General features: G+C 43.1%; 1 protein-coding gene across 4 annotated transcripts in view; it reads right to left on the bottom strand.

Moving 5' to 3' along the window:
- Positions 1-13,466, bottom strand: part of IL16 (interleukin 16) — a 104,952-nt gene that overhangs the window by 69,686 nt on the left and 21,800 nt on the right. For all 4 annotated transcript variants that reach the window (XM_036843264.1, XM_036843266.1, XM_036843268.1 and 1 more), the window contains exon 2: positions 1,168-1,580. In XM_036843264.1, coding sequence (XP_036699159.1) covers positions 1,168-1,580 — 413 coding nt within the window. The remainder of the gene's footprint in view (positions 1-1,167; positions 1,581-13,466) is intronic.

Genomic DNA, 13,466 nt, shown 5'->3' with positions numbered 1-13,466 from the left:
GGAGCCTGGCCAGGCTCCCCCAAACCCACTGAGCTGCTGTTCCCTCCTTCTACCCTATCGGGTGAGCTCAGGTCACATCAACAGAAGCCACCTTGTGGGTGATGGAGCCACCTAGGCTGGGTGGGTCCCTTGAGGTAGCTGCTTGTGTCTGGAGATTATTGGGCCTGACCTGCTAACCTGTTATATAATGTTACATGATGGTGTTTACTATTCATGTGTGAAGCAATGATTTTCTTCCTCAAGGAAGGATGCAAAAGCACTTCATCTCCTCCAAAGGTACCGGCACACCTTCCCTATTTGCTGTTGACAGTCATGTGACTGTGCCCAGCGGGTCTTGGCAGTAAGGTGTGGGAGAAGCCCCTTGGGGCTGGCCCATCCCTGAGTGAGCCGCACTGGCTCCAAGGTTCAGGGCTGTTTGGACCCTTGAGAAATCCTGCCTTTGATGGAAGGCTGAGGGCATAGGACTTATAGAGACTAATTTGAGAGTGAAATTCTTTAATCAGCCTCTATTTCACAGTACCCTGCAATTTCCACCTTGCTATAATAACAAAAATTGAAATACGGTCTAACAGAAGAGAAAACATTCTGAAATTTGGCAAGTCTCCAAATCCTACTTCGTTTTCCCTCTCCCCCTTCCCTTACAGCTCTGCCTGCCAGCCCTCACTCACACCTGTGTTGGAACTGGCAAGGGGCACCTGGGGAACGTTCTCGGTCAGCATTCAAGTGCAAACTCACTCAGGCTGTACTCCTTGCCCTGCTCGACCTTCTGGCTCCTTCTCAGTCCGGGCCCTATAAGTCAGCTTCTATCAGGTTCTCGACTGGATTTGATCTGAGCTGCCTGTGGTGTGCTGGATACTGTCTGTCTGGAGATGAACCCTTCCCAGTGTATTGCACCTGGCATTTTCCAGCAGGGGCCCAGGCTCAGTTTACCTGGGGCTGACACAGTATCTCAAAGAATGTCTCAAGCAGAAAGGTCAACTGAGCCTGATTCACTGCCGTGCTCCTTGTCAGCATTCCAGAGGGCCCTGCCTCAACTTCTTCCCTGCTCTTGTTCAGAATGAGAACTCTGTGCCTTCCTGACTTTGGAATAAAAAGACGCGAAGACTTGCATTCACAGCACCGGAAGGCAGCCGCAGGCTCCTCCAACCCCACAAATCCTGGGCGTACCTTCATGAAGAACACCCTCCTACAGTTCTGGCCTCCATCACTCCCAGCTGCCTGCAGTTGAGCGGCCTCGGAGGACAGCGTGAGATCAGGAACGCTGCCGGGCCCGGCCTCTGACGTGTCTGCCAGCTGCACAGATGAGAGGAAAAGTCCCTCCTTGCCCTGGCCCAGGGAAATCTCAAAAGGATCAGGATATCTCTCATCGGGGCTTGAGCCATCGTCACTGGTCTTGGCATTACACAGGATCAGGGACCGGGAGATGGACCGGAATTTTGTGGATTTTCTGCTCTTTCCAGAATGGCTGTGAGGCTCCATCCTGAGGGAGGAAGTAAAGCTGCCCTTCTTCCTTTCCTGATCTCTGGCCCTCGGTGGACGGGTGGCGACCAGACTGGGTTTCGCCACCACTTCATGGGTCCCTGGAGGAAAGAGAAAATGGGAAGAGGCAATGTGACTTGATGTGGACAAGTGGAGAGAGACCTGAGTCCTGGAACTGAGCCGCAAGTGCCGGGTGCGGTGCCCGTGAGACAGGACAGATGGAGAGATCATCCTTCAGTATCACTGGCCCTTCCAGGGTGCCGGCCACACGGGGTTCAGTGAGCCCAAGTGTTTACCACGCCCTGCACTCCCAGGATCACGGAGGCCAGAGCTTCTCTTATCCAAACCTTCTTTCTGCACGCAGGGACACCAAGGCACAGAGAAGGAGGCTCAAATGCAAAGCCACAAAGAGCATTTGCAGGAGAGGCGGTGATCAGATCCCAGGAAGAATTTTAGAGATCACAGAGACCTGTGCTCTGTGAGATTTTTACATGTAAAAGCCGTTCTTCAGACAAAAGTGTACAGGGAACTCCAGACTCTAGAGCAGGTCAGGGCAAAGAGGAAGACTAAGTTGCCCCTGTCAGTCCCTTTTTGCTATCCCTGGTAACGTCTGTATCTTCTCCACAGAAACCTGAGAATTCACAGAGCCCAGGCTGAAGACCACTGATGTCTATGCGCTCAGTTCTCAGATGAAGAGCCTACAAACCAGGAAGGCTGGGAGTCTCACCAAACGCTGACCCGCCAGGGTTGTTTTGAGTGTAAAACAAGGTGAATCAGGGACAGTTCGTGCCAAAGGGCTTAGCACACAACAGGTGCCTGGCAAACCTGTGTGCCCTTCCCTGGGACCAAGGTCACACCTGGCCGGTATCGCAGCCAGGCCGAGGGTCTCTGGCTCTGTCACCTATTGCCATGGGATCAAACTCTCACAGGCTGATGGATCAAAGACTGGCTTCACCCATCAGGTCAACAGCATCACTTTCAGCCCAGCCCAGCTCAGCTCCGCTTCACCTTGAGGGGCCTGCCGCGGATTCAGTCTCTGTGAGGCAGGTGGTGAAAGGGGCCCTGATGCTGCATCCAAAGAAGTTCCGACTCAGGCCCAAGCCACAAAACAAGCCTGTTGCCAGAATAACAAATTGTGGGATGCTCTTGGCCCATGGGTACTGCTGTTTGTGCACAGCTAGTATTGAATAAGAAAAAGCAGAGGCCTTCCAGCATTTCATCAAGTAGGAGCCCTTTCACATTATATAATCCCCCCAAAGAGAACTTCTTTTTAAAAGAAGACAGTGTTTTTCAATACCCAGTTGCACCATTTTATTGTTTTCTGTATTAGCCTTTGAATTTTACCAATCTATCCACCAATCATCTATAGCAGCCAATAGCAATGAATTAAAATGAATGAATAGATAACTATTTGAGAGCCTGCTCTATACATCAGGCACTCTTCTTGATGCTTTAGTATAAATTAACTCAATGTTGGTCCATTTCATCAAGCACCCTCTGGCCAATATCCCAAAGTCCTGTACTCTGTGTCCTTCCATCTCGAACACACTAAGTCCCCTACATACAAACCTTCAAGTTGCGAACTTTCAAAGATGCAAACATGTGTTCGCCTGTCCAATCACATAAGTGAGTTCACGTGTCTGGCGTACACTGTCACGTGCGTGCATCCTCTACAAGTGGTTGTGCTTTTGTGTACTTTACTGTACATACTGTATAGAGTACAGTATTTTTATCTCAAGCCCAGGATGTCCGGAAGCAAGCGTAAAAGCAGTGGTGATGTAGCTGGTACTACTGTACTTTTCAAGGTACTGTACTGTAAGATTAAAACTGTTTTCTTTATTTTTTGTTTTTGTTTGTTTTTTATGTATTATTTGTGGGAAAAGTATGATAAACCTATTCCAGTACAGTACTATATAGGCGATTGTCTTAGTTGGGTACCTAGGCAAACTTTGTTGGACTTAAAGGACAAATTGGACTTACGACCGCGTTCTCGGAACGGAACTCATTTGTTTGTAGGGGACTTACTGTAATAGCAAAACCCCAAGCACAGATGAATCCAATCCCCCACTAAGTTCCATGGCTGCTTGCAGGTTTCTGAGCCCTGCAGGGGACACTCCCACTCCTGAGAAGATTGGTGCCGTGAAACATTCTGGCCAACAACTGTACAGTGTTTCCATGGTTAGCTTGATCATCCATTCTCAATAATGGCTATTTCAAGACTTCACTGTCTTCAAAACTAGATTTACCTCTCTCCTCATCATAAACAGGTAATGTCACCTTCTGCTTCATAGAAACACAGAAGTTTTCAGATAGCAATCCCTCCCAAATTTCCACCATCGAATATACAAATCCATTTGCCATCCATCCATACCTGTCCATACCCTTCGTAGTGAAACGTTTGCCCTCCTATTGAGGTCAACCCACCCGTCCGTTCTTGGGATCCCAGTCAGTTTCTTCAGACTTAACAACAATAAAAATGATAATTGCTAACATTTATCTAGTGCTTATGATGTACTGTTCTGATTGCTTTACCATTTAGTTCTCACAAAATCTACTGTAGGTTCCATCAATATCCTCATTTTACAAAAAAAGATAACTGAGGCACAGAGAGGTTAGGCCACTTCCCCAAGATCACACAGCTAGAACGCAGTGAAAGCAGGAATTCAAACAGGCAGTCTGACTCTGGAGCCTGTACCTTTACCACGGCTCCACACCACCATTGATTAGCATCTTTCTTTCACCTCATTCTCTCCCTCTGTTCTGGGTTTTATCATCAGCGTGTAAACATACTCAAATTGTCTGTCTTTTAAAAACTATGTGTTGAATCCTCATCCTCCTGTTACCTGCCTCTCTTTTATCCCCTTCATATCTTTTTTTTTCCTTTTTATTATGATAAGAACACTTAACATGAGATCTACCATCTTAACAGATTGTTAAGTGTACAGCCCAATGCTGTTATCAACAGGCACAGTGTTGACAATGGACCATTCTTCTGTCCTTCCTATCTTCCGGAACAAACGTTTTACACTCTGTACCTTCTGTTCTCAGGCTCACCTCCTCTTTGAGCCACAGCTCACAGAGTCTGCTTCCTTCCCCGAAAACCACTGAAACTCTTTTTTTTTTTAATCAGTTCTGCATTTTACCAAATTCATGAACCCAAGTCCAGAGGGCATGGTCTGCTTGCTCGAAACCTGCTTCATTTCTAGAGGATTCGTTAACCTGAATATCAATGCTCAGATCTATTGGCTGAAGAATACAGAGAATTCAAGCCTTTAGAGTAGTTCTTTTTTAAATTTTTCTCCTTCTTCTCATCACTAGCCTTTACTTCCAGATGTCATCTTTCAAATCCAAATTGTAAATGTTCTCCTTCCTGCCACCATTCCCCAGCACCGGCGTGCCTTTGCATTCTGCCAGTTCAACATCCCAGAACTTGTAGCTCTCAACACCAGCACCTCTGTAGGGATTAATATATCCAAACTTCTTTGCATTTTGTTCAGCTTCGTGAGGATTCCCCATAGTTCACCTGGGACTCATGGAGAAGGAAGTGTGTGTGTGTGTGTGTGTGTGTGTGTGTGTGTGTGTGTGTGTGTGTGTGTTGGTCACAGCCAGCACTGGTCCATTAGGTATTTGAAATATTGAAAGACAATCAAAGTTTAAAATCCTTCTAGACTTTAGCTGGTGCTATACGGAGGGGATATAAATCCAGAGTTGCCGATGCCACCACATGGACGGGGCTGCCTGAGAGCGAAGCCAACACAGAAGGGACAGAACCCACAGGGGAAGAAAAAGAGAGAAAGGAAGGAGGACAGAGAGAAAGAGTGAGAAGGACGAGCCTAGGTAATGCAATATGAACACCTAGATTCAGCCATGCCTGAAGCCACACTATCTGTTCACTTAGACAAACAAATAAAACTTCTTTTTTGCTTAAAAAAATCCTGCTGGCACAGTTGTTCTTCTCTCTGATGCCACTGGCATAAGTTACGGAAAACAGTGACATTCAAGGGCCAAGGGGCTTTTTCAAACTGTCTTTTATCCCATCCCAAGCCTAGGAGAGAAGCCAGTCACCCCCAGTCAAGGCCCAAATTCTTCTCCCCTTCAGTTCCTGGCTCTGGTATAAAGGCCTGTTGCCTTCTTTTTTCACCAAGCATTGCTACCGTCTGCATGGATTCTTAGACTGCAAACCCAATTCCCTTTCTCCCCCATGTCCTCTCCTAACCCACAATAGCTGTCCCAGCAAAGGCGAGCTCACTCACTGGGCATTTTCCAGGGCACAAACACTTGGGGGCCTTCGGGACCAGGGACAAGGCTGTGCGCTTCACTCAGTGGTGGAAAAGTTGGCTGCGTGTAGGATGTAGGAGAGCAGAGGGATAATATTCCTTGGTGGAAACTGGGCTAATCCCAGGGGACCATTGCAGGAGTGTCTGATGAGGACTGTCAGTTTTTTAAAATAAGCTTTTCCAGAGAGAACCGCAACTTCTGCGGCCTTGGCTGTCGTGTGGGATGGCAGAAGCCGCGGGATGGGCAATGCACAGGGGACGAGGGGTTAACCCTTCGGTCCGAAGCAAAGAGGGTTTTCAAAATGAGCCTTGTTATTATGGAAAATGTAGAAAAGAAAGGGAACGATTGCAAAAGGATTGTAGAGGAGAAGCCAGGATTGGACTTCTGTGGGAGACTGTGTTTCCTCTAGGCCTGGCATAGAGAGAGAGAAAGAGAGAGGAGAGAGAGAGAGAGACAATAATTGAAAACACAGCACCGTGTTCAGCTTAGCTTTGGTAATTGCTCTCAGGACATTGGAACCAGCTCTTGCCCCCTAATGGAACCAAATGTCAGCAGAGCTGGGGGGCAAGCCCGTGCCATTCCCTGATTCCAGCCATCTTCAAAAGGTCGGAACTAATGAGCTTTCTCTGATTTTACCCTGGGCCTCAGGAGCATTTGCCAAACTCTTGTCAGATGTGCTCTGCCCCCCGTGGGTCCTCCATGAGACTGTCTTGTGGGTCTCTTCCAGAGGCTTCCCAGGGACACACAGCTGAGGTTTGCAACATGGCTAAGCTAAAAGGACCAGCTGCTTCCCCTTCCCAGCAGAAAAATCCAAAGGATCCACTTCACCCCAGGAACCAGCTCCTTGGGAGGGGCCTTTCCCCCCCAAACCATGATAGCATTCTCCTTAGTTAAAGCTTCCACAGATGCTCGGGCCAGAAGGAGTCTCCCCTCCCCATCACACGTATGAGGAGATTGTGTGGCCAGAAGGGATACGAACCAACTCACCATCACACTTCCCAATGTATGTTTACACCCACCTTGGCTTAGCTGTCATCTGTATAGAAAATGCAGAGCCGGAAGCATAAAGCTGAAGTGCACAGAAATGGATGGTTCTTCCTTTCAAGGGGCTTGAAAAACTTCCAGACTGGAGGCGGGGGAGGGGCAGGATCCTTCTCTCCTTCTTTCTTTGCTTCTTTCCTTCCTTCCTTTTCATTTGTTCACTCGGAAAGCACTCGTTGAGCAAAACTGTTCTGTGCCTGTTATCTGTTGGGCAAAGCTAACCCACTGGAGGAAAGGTACCTCCATCTGGTTAGAATACACTCACTTCGCCGGAGAACTCTTGAGACGGTAAATAACCATATGGAGAAAGGGGAACTAGTTGACAAAATGTGTTTCAAATTTCTGAATTCTCCAACAGTGTTCTATATCAAAGGCAATTTTTAAAGTTTGGTCACTCTTGCCCAGGGGGTATTTTTTGTCTTCAGCTAAAGAGTGACTCAGAGATAAGAAATGAAAGGAGGAAATTTATGGCTCCTTTTCTTTCTAAAAGAGTATCTTTAATAGGATTCCATGGGACATGCAGCTGGGACTGGTGGTGTGTATGTCTGTATACATTGGTCACAGGACAAGACAAATGGCACAGCACCTCATAGCCTCTTTCCCAACTGGTAAAGTGAGCAGGTGGTGTTGACGTTAGTTTTATACCCTTGGTCTTTCTTCCGCTGCTCTGACCATATCTCACTATTTTTATGCCTGCAGACCTTTGACAGGGCTTAGCACAGAGTAGGGGCATTTGCATGTCCAGTGAAGGAAGGAAGGAAGGAAGGAAGGAATGGTGGATGAACATCTCAAAAGTTCCTTTGCCGGGGCTTCCCTGGTGGTGCAGTGGTTAAGAATCCGCCTGCCAATGCAGGGGACACGGGTTCGAGCCCTGGTCCAGGAAGATCCCACATGCCGCGGAGCAACTAAGCCCGTGTGCCACACTACTGAGCCCGTGTGCCACAACTACAGAAGCCTGCATGCCTAGAGCCCGTGCTCTACACGCAACAAGAGAAGCCACCGCAATAAGAAGCCCGCGCGCCACAATGAAGAGTAGCCCCTGCTCACTGCAACTAGAGAAAGCCCGCTCACAGCAACGAAGACCCAATGCAGCCAAAAATAAATAAATAAAATAAATTAAAAAAAAAAAGTTCCTTTGCCTTCAGTTGACCTTTCCCACACCAATGTAAGATGATATGATCCCAGGTGTGATGGTTAATTTTATGTGTCAACTCCACTGGGCTAAGGGTTTTCAGTATTTCTGGCTGTGTCTGTCAGGGTTTTCCAGGAGAGATTAGCATTTGAACCGGTAGACTGAGTGAAGAAGATCTGCCCACACCGAAGTGGGTGGGCATCATCCAATCCTTTGAGGGTCTGACTAGAAGAAGAAGGTGCAGGAAGAGCAAAACCACTCTCTCTGCTGGAACTGGGACAGCCGTCTTCTCCTGCTCTTGGATATCTGTGGTCCAAGTTCTTGGGCCTTTGGACTCAGACCAGGACTTACACCACTGGCTCCCCTTGTTCTCAGGCCTTTGGGTTTGGACTGGACTACACCACCCACTTTCCTGGGCCCCCAACTTGCAGACAGCAGATCTTTGGACTTCTCAGCCTGCATATGCACATGAGCCAATCCCTCATAATGAATCTCCTTCCTTATATCTATCTGTTATCTATCTATCCATCCATGTATCTATCTACCTCCTATTGGTCTGCTTCTCTGCAGAACTGTGACTAAACACCAGGGAAAACATCCCCTCTAGTACCACAGAAGGAAGGATTCCAGGTAACCGACTGACATCAGAGTGATAAGGAGTCGTAGTGGGTTGCACCTGAGAGTAGATGACAAGTCAGAGCCATTGGAAAGACATTCTGGAATCTGCTCCTCGGGAAAATCCTAAAGGCGTGTGGAAGATCCTAAGAGGAGGCCCTCACAGGGGCCTCTGCACATTCAGCATCCTGGAAGGTGATCAAATCCATCAACATGCAGGCACAAGTCAGATCACCAGGATGCCCCCCAAAAACCCCGGCCTCTGAGACAAAGGATGAAGACGGACAGGACTATTCCCCCTCAGCATGCATTCCCTCCAAGATGGAAAAGGCCGAAAATATAATTAACCTCAAAAAGCACCTAGACAAATTCAAGAAAGGCACATCCACCCACCACTGTTCTGGAGCGACTGGCTAAGGCGGATTCTTCATTAAATCCCAGTGCTTGGAAGAGGGCTTCACATATAGGAGACACTCAGTAAATGTTGTTGCCTACGGATGGCCAACAGGCACATGAAAAGATGCTCAACATCACTAATTATTAGAGAAATGCAAATCAAAACTACAATGAGGTACCACCTCACACTGGTGAGAATGGCCATCATTAAAAAGTCTACAAATAACAAATGCTGGAGAGGGTGTGGAGAAAAGGGAACCCTCCTACACTGTTGGTGGGAATGTGAGTTGGTGCAGCCACTATGGAAAACACTACAGAGGTACGTTAGAAAACTAAAAATAGAATTACCATATGATCCAGCAATCCCACTCCTGGGAATATACCAGGACAAAACTATAATTCAAAAAGATACATGCACCCCTATGTTCATAGCAGCACTGTTCACAATAGCCAAAACATGGAAACAACCTAAATGTCCATCAACAGATGAATGGATAAAGATGTGGTACATATATACAATGGAATACTACTCAGCCATAAAAAAGAATGAAATAATGCCATTTGCAGCAACATGGATGCAACTAGAGATTATCATACTAAGTGAAGTAAGTCAGAAAGAGAAAGACAAATATCATATGATATCACTTATATGTGGAATCTAAAATATGGCACAAATTAACCTATCTACAAAACAGAAACAGACTCACAGGCATAGAGAACAGACTTGTGGTTGTCAAGCACGGGATGGGGAGGGAAAGGGACGTACTGGGAGTTTGGGGTTGGTAGATGTAAACTATTACATTTAGAATGAATAAACAACAAGGTCCTAATGTATAGCACAGGGAAATATATTCAATATCCTGTGATAAACCATAATGGAAAAGAATATAAAAAAAGAATGTCTGTATGTGTATAACTGAGTCATTTTGCTGTACAGCAGAGATTGGCACAGCATTGGAAATCAACTATACTTCAATGAAAAAAACCACCATATGTTATCTACCTATAAATAAAATGTTTGCAAAAAAAGGTAAAAAAAAATGTTGTTGCCATGAAATAAGCAGTCAGCTGCCCAGAGCTACCCCAAGGATGCTTGTAATTGGGAGGAGTGACAAGCAGGTACACAAATGTCCTGGCCAAGGGCTTAGACTCTGGAGGTGGCCTTAGTTTGTATGCCAGGTCTGCCCCTTACCTGTGCAACTTCAAGCCAAGTGTTGAACTCTCTTATGACTTGCTGATCACCCATAAATTGGCAATGACAATGCTACCCACTGTGGGAACGAAAGCAGATAGTTCTGAAAAGGACTCAGCTGAGTGCCTGACACATAGATGGACTAAAAAAGAAAAAGAAAAAAGGAAAATAGTAGGAACAATCTAAATGTACATCAATGAGAGATTTTATTAAATATATTATGGAACATTCACACAGTGGAACATTATGTGACCAATATCAAGAATAAAATATATGGCTATGGAAAGAGGTCCACAGTATATTGTAAGAAACACCATAAAGTACACGTATCGACTAGTTTGGGTTATAAAAGTGTACTTGTATGAATAAGAACCCAACTGTTAATAATTTTTTCTAGAAGGTGAAGTAAGATGTTGGGAGATGGAATTTACAAGGAGCTTTTCCTTTCTACTTAATAATTTCCTATCCCTGATTTCTTTGGACAACAATCATGTATCACAATTATAACCAGAAAAATAAAGGTTTCTGTTCTGAAGAATAAAATTGAAATTTATGGCTAATTTTTGTTAACTAGTAGTTCTGATTAACTTTATAATAATTTTCTCAGATTTGAAAATATCTGGTTGAAATTTTTATTGGGACTGCCTCATATTTACAGATGAATTTGGGGAGAAAGTCTTCCCATCCAGGACCATTTTTTTAACTCTTGTTTTGTTTTTATATTTGTTCAGCTTTTCTTTTCAGACCTTCAATCCACTTTTATATTCTTCTTCATATACGCTTTAAATATCTCTAATAACATTTATTCGTCAGCACTTTTGTTTTTATCTTGAATGGGCCATTTGTAAGTATTTTTTCTAATTGGTTATTGCTTATATGTAAGTTATGGCTTTCGCACATTTATTTCATAACCAGCAACCTTACAGATCTCTCTTATCTAGAAACTATTCAATAGTTTCTCTTGCATTTCCAATCATGTGATCTCTGAATATTAATAAGCTCGCTTCATTTTAAAATATTTATACCACTTATTTCATTTTATTTTCTAAGTCTACTGACTAAAGTTTTCAGAATTTTAGTAAATAATGGCTACAATAAAGGAGTTCCATGTCTTTTTCTAGATATTAATGGAAATTCTCTAGTTAAGTAGCATATTGATGGCTATATTGAGATAAAATTATTTTTTATTATATTAAGGAAATATTCTACTAGTTTTAATTTGGGAAGTATTTTCTGCAAGAACGGTGTTGCTTATTAAATGCTTTTTCAGCTCCTTGGCCATGTTGTGTATCGTTCTTTTGAGTTCTCAGTGTGAAGAAACATATTACTGGCATTCTTAAGACTGAGCCCCCAATATTTTGATCCTATTGGATCTCAGTGTGCAATTCTTTACATAGAGAACTGAATTTAGTTTGCTAACATTTTGTTTAGGATCTTTGTATCTACGCTCACAAAAATAAATGGTCTATCATCCCACTTTGGGCTGTCTTAGGTTATTATAAAAGGAATTGGGGGAATTCCCTGGAGGTCCAGTGGTTAGGACTCTGCATTTTCACTGCCGAGGGCCCGGGTCTGAAATAGTTTACTAATTTAAAATATATCCAGTAAAAGTTTGAAATAGTTTTCCATAAAATCTTTTGGTCCTGGCATCACTTTTGAAACTTTCCATTGTTTCCTTGGTCATTGGTCTATTCAATTTTTCAAAAATCTTTTCCTTTGTCAATTTTGATCACTTACCTTGTTCATAAAATGACCCTTTCATCAAGATTTTCAAATTTATTAGTATAGAGTTGTCCATTACATATTCACAATTTAAATTTTTTTCTCTGAAACTATTATATACATATGCTCTGTCTCTCATGGCCAGTGTTGTACATTTCAGTTGGTCCTCTGGTCCTCCGTCCTCTCTGCTTTGATTTACCTGATTGAAGAGAGCTATTCTATTGGTCCTCTCAAAGGACTCATTCTTAGAATTAGTAAAAACATCTACTCTTTTCAGTTTGCTTTCCAACGTATTTATTTTGGCTTAAGTTTTATTCCTTTTTCCTTCCTGTTTTTCTGATATTTGTTTTATTCTTTTCTCCATCTTCTAGAGTTTAATATTTAGTTCCCCCAAATCCATTCTTTCTATTTTAGAAATAACAGCATATCACGCAGTGATTACCTGGTCTGGCAGAGAGCCCAGCTAGGTCTTAGTTTAAATCCCAGTCCAATAAGGGTCTGACCTTGAAAATCTACTTAACTTTTCTGTGACTCAAGTTTTGTTATCCGCAAAATGGGGATGATTGTAGGAGCCGCCTCACAGCAACTTTGCGATAGATAATAAATTGAAATACTGGATGTAAATCCCTTAGCACAGTTTGTTGGCTAGTTATTATAGCCACCATTGTCATAATCACCATTATTATAAAAAGCTAGAAATTTTCCTCTGAATATCCCTTTGGCCACAACCCATGCATTTTGAAACATGATGCTCTAATTGTTGTTATTATAGAAATGGCCTGTAATTGCAGCTTTGATTTCCAATTTAAACTCAGTTTTTTAGAAGACTGCTGTTGCTATTGTTAATTTCTTGTGGTTAAATTTCCAAGATTTAGCCTTGTTGTTCTTGTAATTTTTTTACTAGAAAATTCCAATTTAATTGCATCATGGCCACACGATGTGCCCTGGACACTTTTTATTTGTTGGAATTTATTGACGTTTATTTTGTAAGCCAGTATGTGATGTAACTAAATGTTTTAAATGTTCAGTGCACATTTGAAAAGAATGATTCTCCTCTGTTTGGAGTTTCAAATATGTATATACTCAAATGTGATATTAAAATATGTGTATATATTCAATCTTATAAGTCATCAACTATTTATATTTTTGTCTAATTAATCTGAAAAAGCTTAGAGTTGTGTGCATTGAAATCTGGTACCATATTTGTAATATATTTCAAAAATTTTTTATTTTACATATTTCAATGCCTTTCTTAGGTGCATAAAGTTCTCTGATTTTCATATCTCCATTGTGTGTTTTTATCATTTTGTAAAAAGTACTTCTTGATCTATTTAACAGTTGCCTCAGTTTTTATTTTGCCTGACAGAATTAACATTGCTACCCCACTTTCTTTTAATCTGCATTTGCATGGTTTTTGCCCATCACTTTATTTTTAACTTCACGTGATTTACTTTTAAACGTGTCTCTTACAAGTGGGATATAATAGGAGTGGGAGGGAGAGTTTGCTTCTTTGGGTTTTTTAATTTCCCTTTTTTAAGCTGAATCTGGGAGACTTCTTATTTTAATATATAACCTTATATCTTATACTATATTTTGTATATCTTATACACA

The sequence above is a fragment of the Balaenoptera musculus genome, chromosome 2 (assembly GCF_009873245.2).
Source record: "Balaenoptera musculus isolate JJ_BM4_2016_0621 chromosome 2, mBalMus1.pri.v3, whole genome shotgun sequence".
NCBI lineage: Eukaryota > Metazoa > Chordata > Mammalia > Artiodactyla > Balaenopteridae > Balaenoptera > Balaenoptera musculus.
The sequence above is the reverse complement of the archived record's forward strand: the minus strand, read 5'-3'. Positions and strand labels throughout refer to the sequence as shown.